The 24150-nt window shown below is 46.8% G+C and overlaps 4 protein-coding genes and 1 non-coding gene across 5 annotated transcripts; 2 read left to right on the top strand and 3 right to left on the bottom strand.

Annotated features, from left to right (window-relative positions):
- Nucleotides 1–689: 689 nt before the first annotated feature.
- On the bottom strand, nt 690–1887 carry EI90DRAFT_3038656 (uncharacterized protein). The gene is made up of 2 exons (XM_039058875.1): nt 1117–1887; nt 690–1065 (listed from the first exon to the last, which is right to left on the bottom strand). The coding sequence occupies exons 1-2, from the start codon at nt 1788–1790 to the stop codon at nt 957–959; spliced, it is 783 nt and encodes a 260-aa protein (XP_038921558.1). The 5' UTR covers nt 1791–1887; the 3' UTR covers nt 690–956.
- A 998-nt stretch (nt 1888–2885) lies between these two features.
- On the top strand, nt 2886–3446 carry EI90DRAFT_3038652 (peptidyl-prolyl cis-trans isomerase II; the record flags this gene model as incomplete). The annotated part of the gene is made up of 3 exons (XM_039058874.1): nt 2886–3036; nt 3094–3149; nt 3213–3446. Coding segments are annotated over exons 1-3 (184 nt in total), but the record flags the coding sequence as incomplete, so codon positions are not given.
- A 1207-nt stretch (nt 3447–4653) lies between these two features.
- Nucleotides 4654–4734, bottom strand: EI90DRAFT_t56. Its single transcript has one exon. It is a non-coding gene; the product is annotated as a tRNA-Ala (tRNA).
- A 1000-nt stretch (nt 4735–5734) lies between these two features.
- On the top strand, nt 5735–7505 carry EI90DRAFT_2310515 (uncharacterized protein). The gene is made up of 4 exons (XM_039052862.1): nt 5735–6293; nt 6359–6457; nt 6514–6589; nt 6653–7505. The coding sequence occupies exons 1-4, from the start codon at nt 6234–6236 to the stop codon at nt 7237–7239; spliced, it is 822 nt and encodes a 273-aa protein (XP_038921556.1). The 5' UTR covers nt 5735–6233; the 3' UTR covers nt 7240–7505.
- Nucleotides 7506–8152: 647 nt separating this feature from the next.
- EI90DRAFT_3117737 (uncharacterized protein) lies at nt 8153–11282 on the bottom strand (the record flags this gene model as incomplete). The annotated part of the gene is made up of 3 exons (XM_039063019.1): nt 8153–9347; nt 9410–10371; nt 10428–11282. 3 exons carry the CDS (start codon nt 11280–11282, stop codon nt 8153–8155), a joined length of 3012 nt encoding a protein of 1003 aa, XP_038921555.1.
- Between the last annotated feature and the right edge of the window lie 12868 nt (nt 11283–24150).

Raw genomic sequence — 24150 nt, 5'->3', positions numbered from 1 at the left:
AGCAAAGTTATAGACGAGGCGGCCAACAATCGGCGGAGAGCGATTGAATTGGGGGGTGTGGACGTGTGTAACAAAGCTACCTGCTCGTGCATCCACGGAGTACTCATGGAGCTGATCGGCTACGTCGCGATGGCACGGTGGGTAGATGGTATATGTGGGAAACGATTGATCCCCCACGTTATCATCTCTGGTTTAGAAAGGCTGGAGCTACAAATGGAGGCAAAATTATCTACCCCAAGTGACGAAAGTCACCATGATCCTCCTGAGAGGTCGGACAGGTTGGTGGTGGATGCACTTGATGCAGAACCCGCGATGGCTGGGCGGGCTAGTCGTCAGAACCACGTGTAGGAGGACAATAGAAAAGCATACTCCCTACCTCTCAGTCCAAATTTCGCTTGTTTGGTAGTTCAGGAGCATGAGAAATGAATGATAATTGGAAATTGAAGGCGGACGGGCTCCCTACGGTTGGGAGGTGCCGCGCTCTGATGCGATGAAACGCAGAATCAGCGTCGCCACAGTAAAGCAATACAGCTGCTAGAATCGTCGTCTGATTGGATTCACCAATTATTCAACTGTGATGCTTGAGGGTTCATTCAGATTCTCGGTGCAAGTAGTAGCGTGACCAACAACGTGTTCGCAGGTCCCACACAGTGCATGCCGCCTGAGGGCATTGAGTATAGATACTGTTAGCTGTCGACAGAACGTACCCTTCGGCCAGAGCACGGAGATAGCGAGAAAAGGAACGTGAAGAACATTGCCAGAATCCCACGATCTTTTCGGAAAACAGGGTCGGTTTGCCCTGTTAGACCAAAGAGTATTCTAATTCGAGTTACCAAAGGCAGCAAGTTGCGATACATCGACACGGCATTTCGCCCGATCACCAGACGATGGTGTCTGGAAGATGATTGGGCCCAACACCAACAACAAACGTGTTATCCTGACGGTGCGAGTACAAGTTACGGAGCGAGTCTCTCGATAATCCAATGAGAAGTGTCCCCTTGGTCTCGACGGTAACGAATGCGATCATGGAGCCGGCTAGGTTTACCAGCCCAGAACTCAACCTCCCTAACAATGAAGTGGTGAGCCGTAGATCTGCGTTGATATCCGTCGACCTACTCGGGCACTATCCTCCAACCTCCCCAGAATTCCGGCATTGGCACAGTTCCCCGTCCTTCCTCCACGTCAAACCTTTTCACTAATTGAGAAAACCGTGCCAACACCTCATTCTCGCCGACGACAGAGCTTTGCCTACTGGCCCATGCACCAATCTGACTGCCTATCGGGCGTGATCGGAAATAGTCTTCACTGTCTTCCCGATCTACCATTTCCGCAAGCCCCGCCACACGGACTTGTCTATGTAGTTCCCTCCAATAAAAGTTAAGGGAAGCGTGAGGATTAGCCTTTAGCTCTTGAGATTTCCTGGATGTATAATTCGTGTAGATCTTGAACCCTCTATCATCAACTTGTTTGAGGAGGACCATGCGGGATGAAGGCACCCCTGACGGTGTTGCCGTGGATAGCGAAACAGCCTCGGGTTCAGCAACGCTTGGATTGTTCTGCGCTTCTAGGAACCAATCACGAAACTGGTCGAGCGGGGAAGACTTCACATCCCCAGGCCTCAAAGTCACTTCTGATTGGTATTGATTATGGGTAGTGACGACGAGTTTTGCATTGGGGGCGGAAGTATCACTCATTTCCCTAGATGCTCGAAGCCTGTTCGCTACGTGTCGTTCGAACGTATCGGATGTGCGATGACAAAAAAGTGGGAACCGAGTGGTGGCATATCTCATTTGCAACTCATGACGCGGCAGAATCCGACCGCTGTGAGTTCAATCTGGTTCATGACCAAACTGCAACAGGTGGCACAGGCTGTTTCTCGCACAGTTTCCGTCTCTCATCCTCAGTGCGAATTATGACTCCTGCGATAGCGAGCCGGAGACAAAGGGGCTTCGGCACCCCATAACCTCACCATCTTCACACTTCCTAATTATCGAGTCTCAGCAATTCTGCACTGTGCAACATCATCCCCTGCAATTACGAATTGAATTCAGATCGGGGGTATCAAATCTAAATGTATAGTCAGGATGTCGAGCACACATCGGGCATCCCGTGTTCTCATGTCCTGCTTTACCACACGAGGGCTACATGCAGGATGCGCCTTTATGCCAACTTCGGGAGACTAAAGCTCGGCGGAGATACCTGACGCTGTTGCCACTCGCTTACGTCCCCGCTGGATGACCTTGAGACCCTAGGAAGCGATTGAACGGCCTTTCTGAAGTCTCTTGTTTCAGCTCTGTCTAGATTGATATATGCATTCAAGAAAAAGGCTCAAGCTGCGAAAGAATTGTCTCCGTTTATTTGGGGGTTGTGACTGCCGAATTGGTATCCATGACCCATTTGGTAATTCTGAGATGATAGACTGATGAGGGGCTAAAGCAATAAATATTCTTGTGAAAATGGCTTCCAAGCACACTGATTTTCTAGTCTCGCATGGCCGAGCTCGAACTGAAATGGGCTTCCATCTTTTCTCCGCGCCGACAGCTTAGGTATATAACCGCTGCCTCATGAGCCCGCACCGAGTATCTCCTCGACTTCCGCCCCCGCTTCTGTGCTGTTCACTCTTACGCGTCTCTGTCGTGAATCTCGCCCGCCTTAATCTATTCCGTGTCCACGTCACACTTTATTATCCAAAATGCCTCTTATCGTGTCGCAAGTCACCCCCGGAGATGGCAAAGTAAGTTGGCAACAAAGGTTCTACGCTCAAGTTGTCTAAATCGTCATCTAGACCTACCCAAGGACTGGTGGTAAGGACATCGAATTCTTTCCCTCTGCATCATGTGTATTTCAACGCAATAGACCGTGTCACGATCGAGTACGTTGGCAGTCTCGAGAATGGGCAGCAGGCAAGCATGGAGGTTCCCATGGCATCATGCCGCTGTTTTCACCTGGGATACCATTAGATTGACAGTTCCATCGAGCGTGGCCCAATGATGTTTCAAATCGGTGTTGGGAGCGTGTTACGGTGCTGGGATGAAGGTTTGTCGATCAATGCCACGCTGGAGCTTGTGCTCACGATGCATTCGGGTGCTGCAGGAATAACCAGGCTTTCTCTAGGCGAGCGCGCCATCATTCATGCATCTTCTGAATACGTACGTGGCTGATTGCACTTATAGTTTTGTGTTTGATGCGCTCATTTATTCGTCCTGGTCCAGTGTTACGGCCAACAGGGCTTTCCGCCCATCATCCCGCGAGATGCCGCTTTAAAATTCGAGGTGAAGCTGATCAAAATAAATTGAGGACCTCGTGGCTTCCGCATCACCATCACGCCTAATTGTATCTTTCACATCAGCATACCATTGCACTAGACACCTTTAGAACCTGTATACACATCCTTTCACCCAAATCTTTTAATCGTGTTCTCAAAATGGTCTATGACCCATGCTCTAATCGCACTGCTCTCTTGCAAGCCGGACGAATGACGGGCGGCCAGGTTCCTCCTGAATATCAGCTCGCTCTGCAACATGCACAGACACAGTCGATGGTAGAGCGACGACCTGGGGAATAAATGTGTGCCTTGCGGTGTCGCAGGGGGCAAATGGGCGAAATGGAGTCCCGCGTGCACTCCTTATCATGTTCACATCAAGAATTAATGATGCAAAGGGACTTCAGACAGTGGGATTCGGCAGAGAAAAATATGGCAAACCAAATTAGCAAGGGGACAGAATAAGTATCTCCATCCGTCCCAACAGGGCCAGGGAATCTGCGTTGTTTGATCCGGATCGAGGTTAACGATGATTCGAAAGACACCCTAGATCCAGAATCATGAATGGTGTCACAGTGTTGGATCGATCATTAGAACATCCGTCAGTCATCAACCATGTTCCTGAGAACATGTGCAAGCCGCTCGCTAAAGAATTCCTTTGGGACACAAGGATGAGGAAAACTTACATAGGACATATTCGTGTCTAATTGGCCACAGATGGCGTTGATCGAGCGCATTCATGCGACAACTCAAAAGGGACATGTTGGGCGCTCACGCACCAGCTCGTTCCAGCGCTAATCAGCATCCAACCGCATTTAGGACCAACGATCGGAGTGAAATCTTCCAGCCCATGATGCATGGGGTCGCGTAAGATCGGGTGCATGGTGAAACATTTTGCGACCTTGTAAGTACCTGACAGTGTTGATTGGCGTTGTTTCGTTCGCACTCCACCGCACCCCACAGAACGTTTGCACTGACATTAGACGTTCTAATGTCAGCCGGGTCATTTGGAAACTTATTGCTCGCTGACTGATGTGTGGCTGATGGTCTGGAGTCCCTAACGATTCGTGGCCCTCCCTACCGGCGAATCCAGGGGGTCATTCACTGCTGGTCCTCGTGTCTGGTCGGCCGCCGGCTTACTTGAAAATAACCGAACGCTTATTACGCCGCATGTATATTGTGTGCCGCTCAAATAACATCACTTCCAGACGCCCGGTACTGGTGATGTGTCAGTGAGACAATGATCGAAAGCCAGCATTTAGCCGATGGCTTTTCAAATGTCAGTCGCCAACAATTCCAAGTCGATTATGTTTAAGTCTCGTTCATCATGCCGGTACACTTTGAAGCATGCGCAGATATCATGGCACTATGTATATATTTGCGGCAAAACATGGAGTAACAGGGAGTCGAACCCTGGGCCTCACGCAGTCACTCCTGCGAAGCGTGCGCTCTACCAACTGAGCTATCACCCCCACACCGTTCAGTGACATATAATGATCAAATCATATTTAATAGTCCGATATTTCCTTTAATTTCTCAGGCACATCCTACAGATGTCGACTCCTCTTGCAGTTTCGATCAACGCGGGTATCTGAATCACCTGATGGCTCCAAATTTCTTTGATTTCTCAAGTACGTCCCCTTATTTGCCCATGAGTATTTCTCGAGTGTTTGGTAGAGGCTGGGATCCTGTCTAGGCCGGTGTTTGGCCCCGTTTAGAACGCAGACACTCATACATCATTGTCCCATTGCTGGATTACAAGTCATAATGCCACTTCGGCAACATGTCCCACACGCGGCGCAGATGCGCCCCACATCCATTCCGACACCGCCTCTCCGATGCATCTGATTTTGTGCTGCAGCGTCCGGTCCAACCCTTAACATAGCCTTGTTGTACTATAAGTACCGCATATACACAACTAATGACTTTCATGACCATTGCCCCTCTTATCTAGAATAACTTTTGGTTTTTCCCTTCGTCCCTCGTTATAGGGCGAGTGTAGCCGCCGAGCACTACGCCTAAGTAGGTGCATCGGGCCAGTCATAACAACACCCATGGAGTGTTTCATCTGCCTGGACACTCCAACGTTAGTCATTTGCGCGCGAGTCTGTTGGTAACATCGCTACCCGCCGCTGAAACAAACACCCCAAATGATCTCCTACGGCATCAACGGACGTGACTTTTCTGGGTGATTTACGCGGAGTTGTCCGAATTTCTTATCAGTATCTCGGCATTCCGGATCCACTTACCCTGCATCTCCGGTGATCCGATTGCACTACATTAAATTCATTCTTCCGCGTAGAAACAACTCGCTTGGTGGCCTGTCGGCGTCAAACCCAAGCGTTATGAGTGGCTATTTAATATCCAGGGCATCGGGGCATCGGACATCCTTTGGTACGGCTAAATTGATTCATTACTTCCCTTTAAGACTGAGGAGCGCTGCTTCGTCTCAGATCTTTGTCCCGGCCTATCCGCCTTCGCCATTGACTTGGCAGTGCTCAGCAAGTACTAGTATTCAAACATATGCGTTTACTTGTCTGGATCAGACTTTGGTTGGTTGAATCGGTTAATGGATCTAATATAAATACCGAGTCATCAAATGCGCAATGATGGCGTTGATCTTGCCTCGCGTTCCTCGTATTTGCTGCTCATCCGTTCCTAGGCGCTATACGCTCTATTTGACCTGTGAAAAAATCAATCGCTTCTATATCGATCGACCTTGTGTTCTTTGTCCGGCCATCTTCAATCGTTACATCAATTTCCTCGACACCCTTCACTGTTACTGTTTCAGAGTGCAACTTATTTGGCTTGTATGCGACGATTGACTGTAGCCGAATGAATTAGGCGCGCCCATCTTTGCAGTGTTTTAGTCTTCCATTATGTCCATTGATCGTACGCACGTCAAGGGTGTATAAAGTCTCGCGACTTCGAGGGCCACTCCAACCAGCCATCCTTCCCCAGCTACCCCAACATGAATTCTCCCCAATCCAACGTGCCTGATTGCTATACTTGCCAGAGAATTCGCAAGAAGGCAAGCGCTGCTCTTATTTCATGCGTATCGCCATGAGGCTTATCCCCCTCTTTTCTTACGATTAGAAATGCCCAGGTGTTTCAGCTGCGGGTGCCTGCGAAGAGTGCGTTAAGTTTGACTTGGAGTGCTTGCGCAAGCAACCCAAGCGTCCTGCTTGGTTCAAGGTACATCTTTCTGGTCGATGAATCGTTGCCCTGTAACACAATATTGCCTCAACAAGGATCAAACGAAACTCTCTGAAGCCAGATCGCATTGCAAGTCATGGATTGCCGCTGTGCGCCAACGACCTACCAATGGTATGGGATTTCCGTCTTTCGCGAAGTGGATGTCCCACTAATAAAGTCTTAACATGTTGGTAGAGATTCTTAACCTATCTAGCTTGCTTGGTGATGTTTCGGTTCAGTATGGGTTTGGGGGAGCCGGTCCTTCCGAGATGATGGATGCCACCGATTTGCCTGCCTGGGATCGCATTGAGGCCAGGGGGAGCCACGGTTCTGGTCATATTGCCTACGAGGAATCTCATTCCATTTCACTTTTCGACGACGACCTTTATAGCCCCTCATCATCTATCGGGTCAGGAATTTACAGTAGTGGGTTTGATGCGAGTTCCTCCCCAGGAGCCATGAGCTTTTCCGAGGCTTATGCATCTGAAACTGGACACACCACTTTCGACCCGAATGCTCATCTCGAGCTGATACATCGCCATCGAAGCGATGTCGTGTATTCGGAGCCTTCATCGATCCCAAATGCCACCACCTCCCATTTCAACGTTGAATTCCGACACATTAACGCTCTAGGTATGCCGTGGAATAACGTCTCTGGCTCAAACCAGACCAGTCCCTCCCCGACTGCCTTTTACCTGAAAAATCCAAGTCTTGGAAACCCACATCAATCTCATGACATGGCCTCCGTCCCCCACGAATTCAAGGATAGCAGATTCGATTGATTTTAATAGATTCATTACAACTAGAACTTATCTTTTTCTAATGTGATGGGGTTATTTTAGCCATTGACGTGACTTTCATTTCGTGTCGCAATTTGGATTAGGCCTTAGAAGAGTATAGATATTGGGCCTTCATTATATTGTATGCGGAGATTTCGAATATTATTCTTGACCAGATCCGTTTCTCACTGTTTGATGAGATGTTCGCCTTGTACCACTTCGTTGCTTGGACCATGACCGTGTGCCTCTGCAATGCTGTATGCTTCGTGCTTCGTGCTTCAAGCAGTATTGTGACGCAATGATCCAGTGGAACACTGCGATTGATTAATCAAGTGTTGCTGGCAGGTCGGGTTGTCGAACACCAAGTCATCCATATTGGGTACATACGCTCCCGGAAGAGGGACGGAAGACGGAGCTACAATGTAGAGTCCATGGGGAAGTTTTCTTGTTAAGGATGTACAAGCATATATAACTACACTGATAAGTAGATAAGGTGTTGCGAGAGATTTGGCACATTGTTAGCAGCCGTCAGTGATGGGGGAGACATACTCTGCCAGGGTATGTACGGAGGGAAGGCGGGTCACAAAGCGATTGGGAAAGCAATGCATAAGCGAATCGCATGAGCGCTGGATAAGTAACAATTTCCAAAGCCAGTCGGGCTGGCGCGGCTCCGAAAAGACGCGGCAACGTGCGAGGGGCGTGGAGCGGAGCATCAACAGGGCTGACCTTGGGGCGCAGGAATGTAGGGAATGAAGAGTGCAAAAGCTTGCCAATAATTTAGTTTGTTGGACAAAAACTCATGGAATTTGGAGGGCAGGTATAATAAAATAGCCTGGGAGGTGATCAAGAAGAATGGTGGTTTAGAATGTGGTTTTCCCCACCAGCATCGCCACGTTCGGGATGAATCGCCAGCCGCCTACATGAATTGGTAATGACCCTCTGTGGCGAGGTACGAGCCCTTGAATAGGCTTTGTTTGGGTTTCTTTTTCTTTGCGGGGGTAGACCAATCAGTTGATCGTGAAAGCAATCGACTCCATTTCCCGCTCTTTTGGGTTGTTGTTGACCGACCGGATCCGCTCGTCCCAGAGATAGACTGAACTTCTGCTGCGTAGTGTTGATCCGGATGAGTATCAGAAAGGAAGCTGTCAGGGGTTGGCAGAATGTCGTCATTTCCGAGTATCTTGAGTGCCTTTGGAGGGAGAGAGACTTTGCCCGCGCGAGGGGGGTCCGCATCGTCCGTTTCAATAAAGACGACGTCCCGAGTTCTTTCGATGCTAGTTGCGAGTGATGAGATGCTCTGGACAGAGTCGTCAGCGTATGGACGTGAGGGACCTGCGTCACTCAATGATCTCGGTCGGGACGATTTAGCCGAATGTCTCAAGCCAAGGGTGTCAGCACTCTGCTGCCTAGAGACTTCGCGAGATGGTTGAACAAAAGAGGATACGTTGTGAGGAAATTCAGTGGGCGACATAAGGAGAAACCGAGGTGGCTCCTCCGTGGAGGCGTGAGATTCGAGGGGGGAGGTATGGGGGTCAGTGCGATCCAAAGGAGGGAAGGGTGGCAGAGACACATCCTGGCGGATTTGAGCACAAGAGTTTATCATCTTAGTCTGATCGGTTAGTTGCCCGGAGGCGATTTTGTTCGGGCGCTGTTTTAGACTACCTGGGTTGGCCGGGTTCATCGACGCTCGCTTGTGCATTGGGTTAGGCACCACAGGCTCCGCCAGTGATAATGATGACACCCGTGTGGGTATCAATGAACCTTCCCGTTTAAGTTGGAAATCTGGGCGTGAGGCCGGCGGCAGCTTCGCATCCGTTGGTGGGAGACCTCTCGTGTCAGAGTCATTCCATCGCTGCATAGGATCCTTCGTTCCGACATGGATTACATCCGGGCATGTAATGTTCGCGTTCGAACTCTGCATTGGCGTTTCTTTCTCGCGATCCTGATTTAACTGTGCGCTAGTGCACCGTCCATTCGTTCTGGTTCCGTAAAAAATTGTTTGTATGTTGTCCTGAGACGTGAACTTCAATCGTGCGGCGTAAGACCGCAAGTAGTCCTGCCCACTTTGCTGAGTCACATTCCTGTTCGAACCCAGCACCATGCGCAAAGCCCTACAGCAAGTTGTTTAGAAAAGTGCATCCATTTCTGTAAAATGGTGAAATGGGAGACTGACCGAATCTGTAGATTTTGTGAGTCGCACAATGTGGCAACTTCGTACACATCTACACTTGTAGCTGGCGAAAGAGTCTGATGCATGGCATGTTTCACAAGTTTAGCTAAGTGTGCCAACTCGTAAATGTTGCTGAGAAGGAGCAAGGCACTGAGTACAAGGGGGGCGTGTTGCAATGGAGTGATCAGGCTCCCAGAGTAGAAGTACTGCAGCAACGCCTTCGTGATCGGATACGGTTCGGAGAGGCGCAACATCCTCGGTGTCAGCCTGGGATCGGGTCGGTCTTCCGGGTTGGCAAAGAGTTCATTAGGTAAGGAGTCTGGGAGAGGAACATCTTCAATGTCGGTCAGGATATGCGTCGAGACGACCTTCTTTGCAGCTTCGACATAGTTGATCCGCTGACGCTTGAACCACGGCCAACGTTCTTCTACAAGTTTACGAGAGCATTTAATTTTCCTCCCGTCTTCGCAAAGGATTTCAAAATCGGCAAAAAGCTCAGCTTCCAAGGCGTCAAGGCCAAGAACTTGGCCTTTGACAGGGGTTTGAAGGGTGGGGAAAGTATAAATCCCAAATGTTTCAAGTTCAACGTGCACAGCATGGCTCCAGTTGAGGATGCGATGGTTATAGTCCTCAACCATGTTCCCCGAAGGATTTCCAAAAATGACATACGTATTAGCATCCCCCCACAATATGCCACGCGTCCAGGAACCAGTTGCAAGAACAGCTCCAGTATCAATGCGTGACCACGTCATTTCGTTTAGGTCAAGTGCCCATATGGAATAACACTGGTAGGACTGAGACAGATAAGTCCCAGCGATGATGAGGTGATTTCCTAGGATCGCTCCAGTAGGAAATCGGAGGCCGGGTGGGAAGGATGATCCGTTCATCATATCGGATCTGTCCGTGGTATAAAACGAATTCTCGGTTGGCGTAAACACTTCAAGTTCGCGCTTAACATCGGAAAACTACGGGGACAATGTTACACTATGGTATGATCAGAAACAAGTCCCAGAAGGCGTACGTTATAGTTGCTGTACAAATGAATCTCAGCGGGATGCTCTAAGGATGGTACGTCGGAGTATGGGCAAAAGACGAGCCGATCAGAGATTCCTTGCGGTGGGTGGGGAGGTAACACGCTGTAGCTGGGGGAGGTGGCCTTCCCCACCGGGAAAAATGCAAGCTCATCTGTTTTGGTTGGAACCCCTTCGCGAACAGGGTCACGAATCACTGTTTGCGGCGCGGTGGCGAGGCTCCTATACATCCCACAATGTCGCGGATACTCTCTCCGCTCGATCCACCGTTTTTGAAAGAGATCAAAGACATGAATATCATCAAGCCAGTCTTGGGAGGGCATGTCTTGTCCACCGATAACGAACAATCTCGAATCAGTGACTGAGGAGATGTGCGCATAACGCGGTCGAGGAATTAGTGGGTCATGAGTAGGAATACAAGAAGAATGGGGTGGCACATTGGGAGGTAGGGGGTTTGTCTCAGCGGCTGGGATCCATCGGTGTTGTACAAGTGAGAAGAATCGTACATCGTTGAGTACGCCGGGGGAATTGTTGTTCGAGCCGTATCCCACTCCTCCAAATACAACAAGAAAACCGTTCCAGCTGTCCGCACTATGGAAGTATCTTGGGGCTGGGGCGTGCGGAGCGCTGCCACTCTCCGAGGGTGTGATATTCTTCCACTCGGAAGTACGCAGATCGAGGACGTACAGGTCAGAGGTCAATCGTCGAGTTGCGCCGAGACGACCGCCAAAAAGATATACTCTGTTACCCACGACTGTGGTCGATGCTCCTACGAGGACCGGAGGAACTTCACCAGTCATTCTTCGTGTCGAAGTCGTCAAGCTCGAGAGAGGTTGGATGGCCATGCTGAGGGTTGCGTAGCGGAAGGAGGGATGACGAGGGGCAACCCTGGACGTTTCTTAGATATAACTACCGACCAGGCTCAACTCACCCATCCCCTGACCCAGGGAAACTGTTGATCTTGGTTTCATTGGCATTTCGGTCTGCACGCGGGACACAATCATCAATACTGATATGAAATCATGATGCAACCCGGCATACGCCGATAACGCAAGCAGTTGTTCGATCCGATTCCCACACTCACGTGCAATCAAACCAGCTGGGCCTCACCACAAGGGGTCATCAACATGGAGATTCTATACCCGATGTATCATTTCAGGTTTTAGTGGAGACATACATACTAAGTAATTCAATCGGCGATTGCCGCATTCCAGATTCCCACCCTCCTAGCCCCCACCCGGCCTCAGCTTTGCCAACCACCTATTCCAGTGGCCATCCAATGTGTTGTACCATAAAAGTTACCGCAAGTAAATTGATGATGGCACTAGTGTAATGGAATGGGCTGTGAGATGGTTTGAGTATAAGTATGCCTTTCACTACTGTTGCTGTTTTCTGACAGACATTCCACCGAACCGGACATGTGGTGCCCATCAAGAATCTTGCAACAGCAAATGAGCAAGGGAACAAGGTGTGAGGTCTTTGGGTAGCTCAGCACACAAAGCCGTAAGTGATACAAGTATGTGTATTTTGCGGTGGTGTGTAAGCAGTTACCCGGAGGTTTCCGCTTACCCACGTGACTATATGTATCTAATTTACATATGACTCGGGGTTCGGGGCTATTGCCCTGACATTCTCCCCCCTTGCATTGCATTTGCGACGCATACAAGGTTGATAGTGAAATAAAACAAAATTTTAATAATTGATTTACATTGAGTTTGGAATTGTCAATGAGTGTTTTTTGTTGTCGCCTCTTTAAAGTGGGTGATTTTATACATGTCGGTGAAGGAGAGAGGGAGGGTTTAAGAAGTAAATGAGTGTGGGCTGTTACTTTGAAGTGAACGGCGATACATGGGTATCGCAGGGAGAAAAATAGTGGAGTTTGTCGAAAATGAATTTCGACCCAAAGGTTGTATGTCTTTGGTGTTCCTCACTTGTTCCGTGAGGGTTCGTGTGTAAGTGGTGTTTACACATGAGCGGTGGTGGATGTGGGTCTTTTGGTGGAGTGGAGATTTCCGCAATTGTTACTTGCAGTTCCTCGCATGCAGTATTGTGTGCGGGGCCTCGAGTTGGGGGAAGGTGTTTTCATGGGCACCTCGATGGTGTATTACCGTGTCACTTTCCCTTTTCTCAAGGGTGGAGTCATTGCCCCGGAGGAGGGTTTTCCTCCAGGTTGTTCATCTGGACATCCGATTGCTGCGTCAGATGCGATGACATAGCCTGGGCTACATTGTCGGGCTGTGGGCTCGACGAAGTGGGCACTCCCTGGGTGGGAGCGTTGAAGGAGAGAACAAAGGAAGGTCAGTTGGGAGGTTCAAACGAGACCACCACCAAGCTGTTCCCTGGTTCTTTAGTTAGGATGGGGAAGTGTACTAGTATTATTTATTGTAAATATAGTACCAATCCGAGTGTTTTGGCTAATTCTATTTTTATGGGTTAGTTTTAAAGTTCCTGGGAATTGACTTACAGATAAACTGAGCCCTGCGGAGCTGTTTCTTTATTGAAATTTCTTAATTTGTCTAGGTGTAATTCTGTGTAGCGTTGTTTAATTTGGATTTAAACTTGAATTTAATCTTCTACTGGTGAAGTTTCAAAGATTCTATTCAGTTAATGAATTTGGATTGTGTCTGGAGTGTCCCTTGGGTTTGTTTTATTTTTGTCTTATTTTATTGCTTGTTTTAACAGTAGCAAGATAACTGTTTTGTGTTTACACTTTGAAATCTGGAGTGTTAACCAGCTCTCCTGTTGAAATATCTACTTAATATTTCTCTCCTTAATTGCTGCCTTTTACTACAGTGGCAATCTTAACTGTATATCACTTTTTCGCACTGGAGTGACAACCAGAAATGCTTGAGAAAAATAATACTCTATTTTCTTACTTCTCTATGTTGTAACTCAGGTTATGGCACCTCTGAGATGAACTGTAATGTTTATACAAGAGTAGAAACAGATAAGTACAGGAGAGACTTGCCTGAGATGAACTGTAATGTTTATACAAGAGTAGAAACAGATAGAGTTCATCTCTGCAGTCATGTGACACATAAAAGGAAAAGAAAAGGAAATCAAACAAGAGGTAGATGTACTACAACACTCCCCCTCAACCTAGCTCTTGTCTTCTAAGCCCTAGTAATTGGCATTGGTCTTGATGGAGATCTTTACTGAGAGCCTTGGTCAGGATATCAGCACAATTACTGCTGGATGGTACCCATTCTATCCTCAACTTCCCCAAATCCACCTGGTCTCTGATCCAATAATATTTTGTGTCCAGATGCTTCATCTTCCCATGATGCTCTGGATTCTTAGCCACCTTGATGGATGATTGGTTGTCAATTTGAAGGGGGAATGGTGAGGCTTGAGGGAATCCAAGTTCCTCCAGTAGGTGAGTCAACCAAGTCCCATCAGAGGCTCCAGAGTTGGCAGCAATTAACTCTGCCTCTGTGGTGGACTTAGCCACAACATCCTGACGACGACTTGACCAGTTGACACAAGAAGCCCCAATAAAGGAGGCATAGCCAGATGTGGATCTTGCTTTCTCAGTGTCACCAGCATAGTCAGAGTCAGAAAACACTGAGAGGCTGACTCCCCCTACAGTGGATGGACCAAACTCAAGGCAGAAATCTGAACTACCTTTGAGATATTGGAATACCCTTTGGATGGCCTTCCAGTGGACCTTGGCTGGACAAGAGTTGAAGCGACTTAGCAGCCCAACTGCATAAGCAATGTCAGGCCTTGTCCCAATAGCCAAATACATGAGGCTTCCAACAGCACTCAAGTATGGTACACCAGCCATATACTCCTTCTCCTCTTGGGACATGGATTCAACTTTGGAAAGGGAAATGGAAGGGTCAAGAGGGGTAGAAATTGGCCTAGAGTGTTCATGATGGAAGCGATGGAGGATGTCAAGGGTATGTTTGTGTTGGGAGAGCCAGATCTTGCAGCTAGGGCGATTCCTATGAACTTCAAGGCCTAGAATGTACTTGAGCTCCCCCAGATCTCTCATTTCAAACTTGGATTGCAATTTGGACTTGAGCTCAGTGAGAGCATCCAAGTTATTGCATGCAAGTGTGAGATCATCAACATAGACAGGAATGATAACCTTGACCTTATCCTTGGCCCAAACCCAGATAGAATTATCACTTGGACATCTTTTGAATCCCAAATCCAAGAAAGTTTCATGCAACTTCTGGTACCATTGCCTAGGACTTTGCTTGAGACCATAGAGTGACTTCTTCAAGTGGCATACCATGTGTTCCTTGCCTGGCTCCACAAATCCTTCAGGCTGGACCATATAGATGTCTTCTTGGAGGTCACCATTGAGAAAGGCTGAAGACACATCCATGTGGTGGAGTTCCAAGTCTTCTATGGCAGCAATGGCAAGGATGGTTCTGAGGGAAGCAAATTTGGTGACTGGGGCAAATGTTTCAGTGTAATCACGATGGGGTTTTTGGGAGAATCCTTGGGCAACAATCCTAGCCTTATACCTCTCAATAGAACCATCTGCATTCTCCTTGATCTTGAAGACCCACTTAGACCCAACAGGTTTCCTTCCCTTTGGCAGGGGAACCAACTCCCAAGTGTTGTGTGACAACATTTGAGTGTACTCCTTCAGGGCAGCCTCATACCATAAGTCCCAATCATCTCTTTTCTGAGCCTCCTTCATTGACCTAGGCTCAGTTGGAGAAGTCCTAAAAGCCCATTCTACCATTGCTTCCATTGACAACACCTTGGACTGGTACTTGGCCAAGCCAACTGACATTGCAAGTTCATCCTCTGATTCCTCATTGAGATCCTCAGATTCAGAGTGGGATTCAACATCAGGTGTAGGCTCTCTGGCTTCCCATTTGCTGGCAGGTGGAGGAAGCTTAACCTTCCACCACTCACCAGGTGGCTTGCCAGCATTGGAGCGAGTAGTCCTGCGAAGATTGGTAGGGCCAGATGAGGAAGATGGAGCACCAGAAGGAGGAGGTGATGGAGATGAAGGAGTGGGAGTGGGAGTGGGAGAAGGAGAGGGATAAGGAGGATGGTAAGGCAGTGGATTTGAATCAGTGGCAGAAGTCAATGTGTTGGAAATGTCATCAAGGAAGGGAGTGAAGTGATTGGCAGTTGACTTGTCTCCCCCTGACTCTGGCACTTGGTTCAAGGGTAGAGGGTGATAGGAGGTATCAGAAAGGGTGGATTTGGTTCCAGGCATTGTCTGTTCATCAAAGATCACATCCCTTGAAATAAGAGTTTTCTGAGTGGATGGATCATAGAGTTTCCAGCCTTTAAAGTCTGAGGGGTAACCAATGAAGATACATCTCTGGGTCTTGGATTCAAAGCTTTTACGTTTGTTTTTCTGCACATGGGCATAAGCTTGGCAGCCAAAGACACGAAGATGTGAGACTGAGGGCTTGTGTTTAAACCAGGCCTCATATGGTGTTACCCCCTTGACAGCTGAAGATGGAGAACGATTCAGGACATGGATGAAGGCTCCCAATGCATCTCCCCAGAAAGAACCAGGAAGGTGAGCCTCATTCAACAAAGAAGTGATCCCCTCATCAAATATTCGATTAGACCTTTCAGCAACTCCATTCTGCTGAGGGGTGGCTGTGGTGGTATGCTCCCTTGCAATTCCATGGGTTTTAAGAAAATCATCCATCTCCTTGCTCATGTACTCCCCCCCTTTGTCATCCCTGAGTGCCTTAAGTGGGAAACCAGTCTGTTTCTCAGCAAAGGCCTTGAACTCCTTGAAAGCCAGAAATGCATCTGACTTCTTGTGCAGCAAGTAGACAATTCTATATCGAGAATAGTCATCAACAAAGCTTATCCAATACCTGCACCCCTGTGGAGTCTGGACTGAGACTGGACCATGAAGGTCTGAGTGCACAAGTTCCAGTGGTTGACTTCTCCGATTGGAGGCAGCATGAGGAAATGAGGAGCGATGTTGTTTGCCAGCTAAGCAAGGTTCACAGAGTTGGGGGAAAGGAGTGGAGGGAGGTGAATTATGAACAAGAAGATCCCTCACAAGTTTTCCAGAAATCAACTGCTTCCAACGATCTTGTCCAATGTGGCAAAAACGACGATGCCAGAGTTCAGGGGACAGTGAAGAAGAGACCTTGAGAGCAGAGGCTTGAACAACTGTAGATCCATCCAACAAAGCACAGTTGTCATCACCAACCAATGCTTGAAAGATCAACTGGGAGTTCAAGGTGAAGGTCATAGTTGATTTCTTGATGTGCACTTCAAAGTCCTTCTTACGAGTAAGAGCAAGGACAGAGAGAAGGTTGTTGGCAAGGAGGGGGACATGGAGGACATTGGTGATCACAAGTTGACGTAGGGGCTGTCCATTTTTCATTGGAGTAAACACAATTGATCCCACACCAGCAGCATAGATCACATTGTTGTCAGCAAGACGAACTGGGATCTTGCAAGGGTTGTACTCCAAGAACCAGTGGCGATTTGGAGTCATATGGGATGTAGCACCAGTGTCTGCAATCCAAACATCTGGACCTGGGCAGGCAGCAGTGGAGAGTGTCCTAGCAGTAGTATTGCCAGCAAATTCCTCAAAGGTATAACCAGTGTGTTGATGGTCACAGAAGAAAGTGGTGAATTTGGCATGCAAGTGGGATAGGAATGAGAGCAACATAGAAAGTATGTTGCATACAGAATGGCAAGCCATCCCTGCAGCCAGTAGTGTGATGAGGAGGAAGGGTGCTGGGTGTTGGGACAACATGGAAAAATGTAGTGATAAAGTGGGAGCCAGTGATGCGATTGACATGAAACTCGGAGGAATGATGGAGCGTCAAGAGAGCTACGTAGTCGCAAAGTTTCGAAGAGATTCAATGGCACGTTGAGGCGATAGAGTCAATTTTGTGCTCAAATATGTTTGCCTTATTCCAGATAAAGGAATGGCGCGATCGGCACGAAAGTTGGAGGGATAGTAGATCCGCAAACGAAGTATATCGTATGTCACTTTCGAGGCGATTGGCACAGTTTCTGAGATGCTATAGCCCTTTCAAAAACTGTACGATTTTTAAAGGTCGTTTTTCGGGTGAACGAGTGATTCGATCAGCGCGAAAATGCGAGGAACGCGAGATTAATATACGAAGTACGTCGAATATTAATTTCAGAGCGATCCGTCGAAGAACAGAGGAGCTAGAGCAGTTGCAAGATGATAGAATCGTTCGTTAAATATCAGCGGAGTCCGTGGTTCGATCGGCGCGAAAATCGGAGAGCGTCGAATTCGACAAGAAGTGACGACGTGGCAAAAGTTTCGCGTCGATTGAAGCAGATCTCGAGGCGCAATGGCAGATATCAGCTGAGAGGGGGTTCCAGGGGTTGTTTAGAGCAGTTATAGAGTGTGTTTTCAACCAGGGGAAGAAGATATGAAGTGCTGGATGAAAACTTGACCTCAAAACGAAATTTGCGAAAGCCCCTTCAGTATTCTGGGCTCATAACCTGTTGTAACTCAGGTTATGGCACCTCTGAGATGAACTGTAATGTTTATACAAGAGTAGAAACAGATAAGTACAGGAGAGACTTGCCTGAGATGAACTGTAATGTTTATACAAGAGTAGAAACAGATAGAGTTCATCTCTGCAGTCATGTGACACATAAAAAGAAAAGAAAAGGAAATCAAACAAGAGGTAGATGTACTACAACACTCTAAGGGGGGCGAAAAGTCGCAGAAAGGGTCTCCCTTTTATACTCCTTGGGTCGCCTTCCTTTTTCACGCTCTACCTTCTATTTACAGGATTTATTTACAGTGTATTTTTCTCAAACTGAATAAAAAATGAAAATTTCACGCTATAGTTCTACTGCGCTTTTGCTGCGCTGAACTGCGGTTCTACTGCGGTCAGACTGCGCCTAGAATCCTTATTGTCCTCCCTCGCCTAAGCTATTTTAATGGTTAATTAGAACTTGGCTGCGCTGCATTTGTCACAGTTACCTATTTCAAATTCCCTATATATACCATTAAATTTGCTATGACTCGATGATTCTGAATTCAAACTTCGCATTACTATGCGTACGGCTGTGCTGAGACCTTCAGCTGATTTATTCCATTTTTATTTAGTGACATTTAGTTAAAATGAGACTGAAATGGTAAATGAGTGAATTATTCAGGTTTAAAACTGAAACAAAAAGTTGCTAGTAGTCAAGAATTACTCAAACGAATGTGTTATAGCTCTCCACCTCATTAGAATATCGTTCCCTAAAATTCCTGCCATGGTCCATCGTAGTTTAGTGGTTTTCGTGAATTTCGTTCATATTCCCTGATTCCCCTTTGTATTATCACATCCTAATCCTCCATATGTATTGTTCGTTGTTATAGTAGGTCGTCCTTGAAGATATCATATTTTTATGTATTTTATTTAGGACTCTGGACCTCTTGAAGCTGTTTTCCCGCGCATTTTCAGGTTTCTAACTTCATGTCCCTATATCTCATTCATTTCTGGATGTTTTCTCACGTTCTTGGTATCATAAATTTTCATTTATTCCCACCTTTCCAATGGTACTAAGGTTGTGTCCTATTTCCTGGTATTCGTTGAGTTAGCAAAAGTTCGCGCGCACATTTGGTAATCACGTGCGTCATTCCCATAGTCGTTCGTATGCGGGCGCCGTTTCCGTTTAATTGTTTGGGATTTATGATATGCACGGGTTTTTATTTCTTTCATATGGGCTTCTGTGATTTATTTCAGATTTTTCCCTCATGATCTAAGGTTGTTTTGCACTTTCCGTGTTTTGTTTTGACTGGGCTCTTCCTTATTTGGACGGAAATTGGTCTTCACGATCTGCCGAAGTGCGGATCTCGGTTCCGACGGCCAGTTCCCTGCGCATCGCCACCCTCACGTGTCATTACACATGATGCGGATTTCTTTATTCCCGTCATGGGTATAACTTCACAACGGCTGGACCGTTTGGGCTGAAAATTTGCATAACTATAGTTCCCCATTTTTAATAATTTCCGTGTAAATTTCGTTGTATGTTTTAATTATGGATCCTATGCAAACATCGTCTTTTCCCTGAGCTCGGACTTTTGATGTCGCTATTCCCGTTATTGGATATCTCATTAACGCATGATCCTTTTATTATGAAAATTTGGGAGAATTAAGATTAGATTCCTTCCTTTCTAATGGCCTATCAAGCTTGTCTCGGTCGTTGCTGGTTAATTTTCGCGCTTGCCTTTTAGATATTGTCCTCGTTTTGCAGGAGCTTTAGTCATATCTCCGTCGTTTATGGGTAGTTTCCCCTGTAATTACTCTCATTGGGTCCGTTTGGGGGACATCTACATTTCCTATTATAAACACGACTTTTAATTTTGCATTAGTTCCTGAGGAATCCTTGTTCCGTGGTGCTTCCATCCTTGGCTACATGTGCGGACGTGGGAAAGTAGTTTCCGTGGAGGTTCTCTGATTGTTTTTATAGTCAAATCTTGGTCGATTGTCCTAATTCTTGTTTTAATATTTGCTATAAATTCCCCCGGGAATTCCGTCTCGTTGATGGTAAGCTTGAAGTATTTTTGCTATTTTTCTTTCTTTCAATTTATTGCGTATAGTCATAATAATTTGTAAAAATTCGTAAAAATTCGTGTCCTTCAGTTTTCTTATATCTACTTGTCGTATGAGGTTTTGTGATTTATCTGGCATATTTCCATAATGGGTTTCCATAGTGTGACCATTATTTCTCCTACAGCGCATGCCATAAATCCCGAACAATTAAACAGAAACAGCGCCCGCATATGAATGACTATGGGAACGACGCATGTGATTACTGAATGTGCATGCGAACTTTTGCTAACCCGACAAATACCAGGAAATAGAACACAACTTTAGTACCATTGGAAAGGTGGGAATAAATGAAAATTTATGATACCAAGAACGTGAGAAACCATCCATAAATGAATGAGATACAATGACATGAAGTTAGAAACCTGAAAATGCGTGGGAAGACAGCTTCAAGAGGTCCAGAGCCCTAAATAAAATACATAAAAATATGATATCTTCAAGGATGACCTACTATAACAACGAACAATACATATGGAGGATTAGGATGTGATAATACAAAGGGGAATCAGGGAAGATGAACGAAATCCACGAAAACCACTAAACTACGACGGACCATGGCGGGAATTTTAGGGAACGATATTCTAATGAAGTGGAGAGCTATAACACATTCGTTTGATTAATTCTTGACTACTAGCAACTTTTTCTTTTGGTTTTAAACCTGAATAATTCACTCATTTACCATTTCAAGTCTCATTTTAACTAAATGCCACTGAATAAAAATGGAATAAATCAGCTGAAGGTCTCAGCACAGCCATACGCATAGTAATGCGAAGTTTGAATTCAGAATCACCGAGTCATAGTGAATTTAATGGAAAATATGAGGAATTTGAAATAGGAAACTGCGACAAATGCAGCGCAGTCAAGTTCTAATTAACCATTAAAATAGCTTAGGCGAGGAAGGACAATAAGGATTCTAGGCACAGTCTGACCACAGTAGAACTGCAGTTCAGTGCAGCAAAGTGCAGTAGAACTATAGCGTGAAAATTTCATTTTTTATTCAGTTTGAGAAAAATACACTGTAAATAAATCCTGTAAATACGAGGTAGAGCGTGAAAAAGGAAGGCGACCAAAGGAGTATAAAAGGGAGACCCTTTCTGCGACTTTTCGCCCCCCTCAGAGAAGTAAGAAAATAGAGTATTATTTTTCTCAAGCATTTCTGGTTGTCACTCCAGCGCGAAAAAGTGGTATACAGTTAAGATTGCCACTGTAGTAAAAGGCAGCAATAAAGGAGAGAAGTATTAAGTAGATATTTCAACAGGAGAGCTGGTTAACACTCCAGATTTCAAAGTGTAAACACAAAACAGTTATTTTGCTACTGTTAAAACAAGCAATAAAATAAAACAAAAATAAAACAAACTCAAGGGACACTCCAGACACAATCCAAATCCATTAACTGAGTAGAATCTTTGAAACTTCACCAAGTAGAAGATTTAATTCAAGTTAAATTCCAAATTAAACAATGCTACACAGAATTACACCTAGACAAATTAAGAAATTTCAATAAAGGAACAGCTCTGCAGGGCTCGGTTTATCTGTAAGTCAATTCCCAGAAACTTTAGACTAACCCATAAAAATAGAATTAGCCAAAACACTCGGATTGGTACTATATTTACAACAAATAATACTAGTACACTTCCCCATCCTAACTAAAGAACCAGGGAACAGCTTGGTGGTGGTCTCGTTTGAACCTCCCGTACTTTCCGTGCTTTGTTTTGACCGGGGTCTTCCTTATTTGGACAGAAATTGGTCTTCGCGATCTGCTGAAGTGCGGATCTTGGTTCCAACAGCCGGTTCCCTTCACATCACCACCCTCACATGTCTTTAAGCATGATGCAGATTTCTATATTCCCATCATTGGTGTAACTTCACAACAGCTGGACTGTTTGGGCTGAAACTTTGCATTACGATAGTTTCCAATTTATGATATTTTCCATGTAAATTTTGCTATGTGTTTTAAATATGGATCTTGCGTGAATGTCGTCTCTTCCCTGAGCCATGACTTTGATGTCGCTCATCCTGTTAATAAATATCTCATTGATGCATGATCCTTTTATTATGAAAATTTGGGTGGATTAAGAGTATATCCCTTCCTTTCTAATGGGTTCTCAAGCTCATCTCAGTCGTTACTGGTTGTTCTTTGTGCTTTCCTTTTGTATGTTGTCCTCATTTTCCGTGAATTTCGGTCATATCTCCATCATTTATGGGTAGTTTTCCCTGAAATCACTTTCATTGGGTCCGTTTGGGAGACATCTACATTCCCTATTATAAACACAACTTTGAATTTTTCATTGGTTCCTAAGGAATCCTTGTTCCATGGTACTTCCATCCTTGGCTACGTGTGCAGGCATGGGAAAGTAGTTTCCGTGGAGGTTCTCTGGTTGGTTTTTATAGTCAAATCTTGCTCGATTGTCCTAGTTCCTTGTTTGATATTCGCTATAAATTCCCCCGAGCATTCCGTCTTGTTGGTGCTAAGCTTGAAGTATTTTTATTAATTTTCTTTCTTCCAATTTATCTGTTAGAACTTGCGGATTCGGACGACTCCGGAGTGGAATCGGAGACTTAGCGTGGAAGGACCTCGGCCTCAGCGACTCAGGCGGAGCGCTGTGCCATTGCTGGTTGTCCTGGGGGTCCCTAATTTCGGATCTAGCAGAGGGAAAGTCTCTTGGGGGGAATTCATGTCGATTTCGGACTGAGGTTACAAGTTACTATGTACATTGTATATAAGGAGGGGTCCAGAATCAAAAGGAGCGAGGGTAGGACGAAAGGAGACAAAGGGAGATGGAAAGAGGAACAACACCGAGGGTCAAGGGTTTGACTCAATGGTGTTTCTCAAAGGAGGAATGAAGGGCCAAGGCCCAAGGAGGAAGGAAGGAGGTTGGGAGTGGGGAATGGCTAGCTGACTGAATAGAAAGGAAGCAGCAGCCCAAATAGGAATGAGGGAGAATAGCGGAATTGAAATGGACAATGCAATAGTTGCAAGGTCCGGAGTAAGTCCGGAAAGTCCGAACTCGGAAGTTAAACTCCGGAATATTGGCAAACATAATTAAATGGAATGAGCTAACCAATACAATGGGTATAAGCGGAGGTGGGGTCAAAGTCCGAGGTCGGAGCTAAGACCGGAAGTTCCGGAGACGGAGATGCGAACGGGATTCCGGAGCGGAGGTCCGGAGTTGGGAGCATAGGTTTTGCGTACTCATCTGGAAGGTGTCGAGGTTGGGGTCGGACCTGGAATGTCCCGGAGTCGGACCGAAGGTGGTGTCAGAGCCGGAGGTGGGATAATGTCACGACCATGCATCCTGGCCCGTTAGCCGCCCGTCCCGATGCTGCCCGAGCCCGTTACCGCTATGCAAGTGTGAGCGCGAGCCCCAACCTCAGCCCTATCCTCCCTGAGGACCCCCTGCTCACTTCCCCGCTTGCCCCTAGGCTCCCCTGCACCTGGCCGACTCCCCCACAGCCACACCAGCCTTCCCGCCCTGAGTCCGCCTCCGGCACCATGCCCAGCGCGACTCCTCTACCCCACCCACTTGGCCCCTACAGGGCCGCTACCATTCCCGTGCCCGACTCCGGCCCAACTCCGAGTCCAGCGCCGCTATGATACCATCGCCGCTATCGCGGCCCTACGCTCTTTCCTTTATTTATCTGTTATTGTTTGTTTTGACCCTCGGTCATTGCCGGCCGCTATGCGGCCAACCCCGCTCCTTATTCTTGTTTGCTTCCGGACCCTTCGGCCTCCGGCCCAGGTCCGCTTCCATTCATTTCTTCCTCCTATATATATCCTGTATGATACTTTATTGTACCTTAGCTCTAATATCGATGTGACCACGACCCCTAAGTCCTGACCCCAACAAGGCAACCCCAGTGAGTCTGAAATGAGGGCCAAGAGACAGCTAGGGGGCACAGCACTCCCTCTAGAGTTGCTGAGGCCGAATGCCCTACCCTCGGGCCTTGTCTGAGGCATCGCGGCCATCGCGGCCTATAGCGGCCCGCATCGGCGACCTTCGGTGCCGACCCCAGACCAGTGTCTAACAGATAACCTCTTGGGAGTCGGCAAGGAGGAGGTGATGGAAGGGAAGTAGGACTCCGGAAGTCAGGTTCGGAGTTCCGGGAGCCCAGAGCGGAGGTCGGGATTGTATGGATATGACATTATCGTATGTAGTCATAATAATTCGTT

Source organism: Cantharellus anzutake (genome assembly GCF_015039405.1).
Source record: "Cantharellus anzutake strain C23 chromosome Unknown EI90scaffold_6, whole genome shotgun sequence".
Classification (NCBI taxonomy): Eukaryota; Fungi; Basidiomycota; class Agaricomycetes; order Cantharellales; family Hydnaceae; genus Cantharellus; species Cantharellus anzutake.
Note: the sequence above shows the minus strand (reverse complement) of the source record. Positions and strands in the feature narration are given on the sequence as shown.

What these genes read in the sequence shown, in the direction of transcription:
- EI90DRAFT_3038656 (XM_039058875.1), bottom strand. Translation starts at nt 1,790, where the DNA reads ATGAGATATGCCACCACTCGGTTCCCACTTTTTTGTCATCGCACATCC. An exon ending in GGTTGGAGGATAGTGCCCGA is followed by an intron (nt 1,066 to 1,116) that starts GTAGGTCGACGG and finishes CTTCATTGTTAG; the next exon opens with GGAGGTTGAGTTCTGGGCTG.
- EI90DRAFT_2310515 (XM_039052862.1), top strand. Translation starts at nt 6,234, where the DNA reads ATGAATTCTCCCCAATCCAACGTGCCTGATTGCTATACTTGCCAGAGA. An exon ending in GCCAGAGAATTCGCAAGAAG is followed by an intron (nt 6,294 to 6,358) that starts GCAAGCGCTGCT and finishes TCTTACGATTAG; the next exon opens with AAATGCCCAGGTGTTTCAGC. An exon ending in GCGCCAACGACCTACCAATG is followed by an intron (nt 6,590 to 6,652) that starts GTATGGGATTTC and finishes ACATGTTGGTAG; the next exon opens with AGATTCTTAACCTATCTAGC.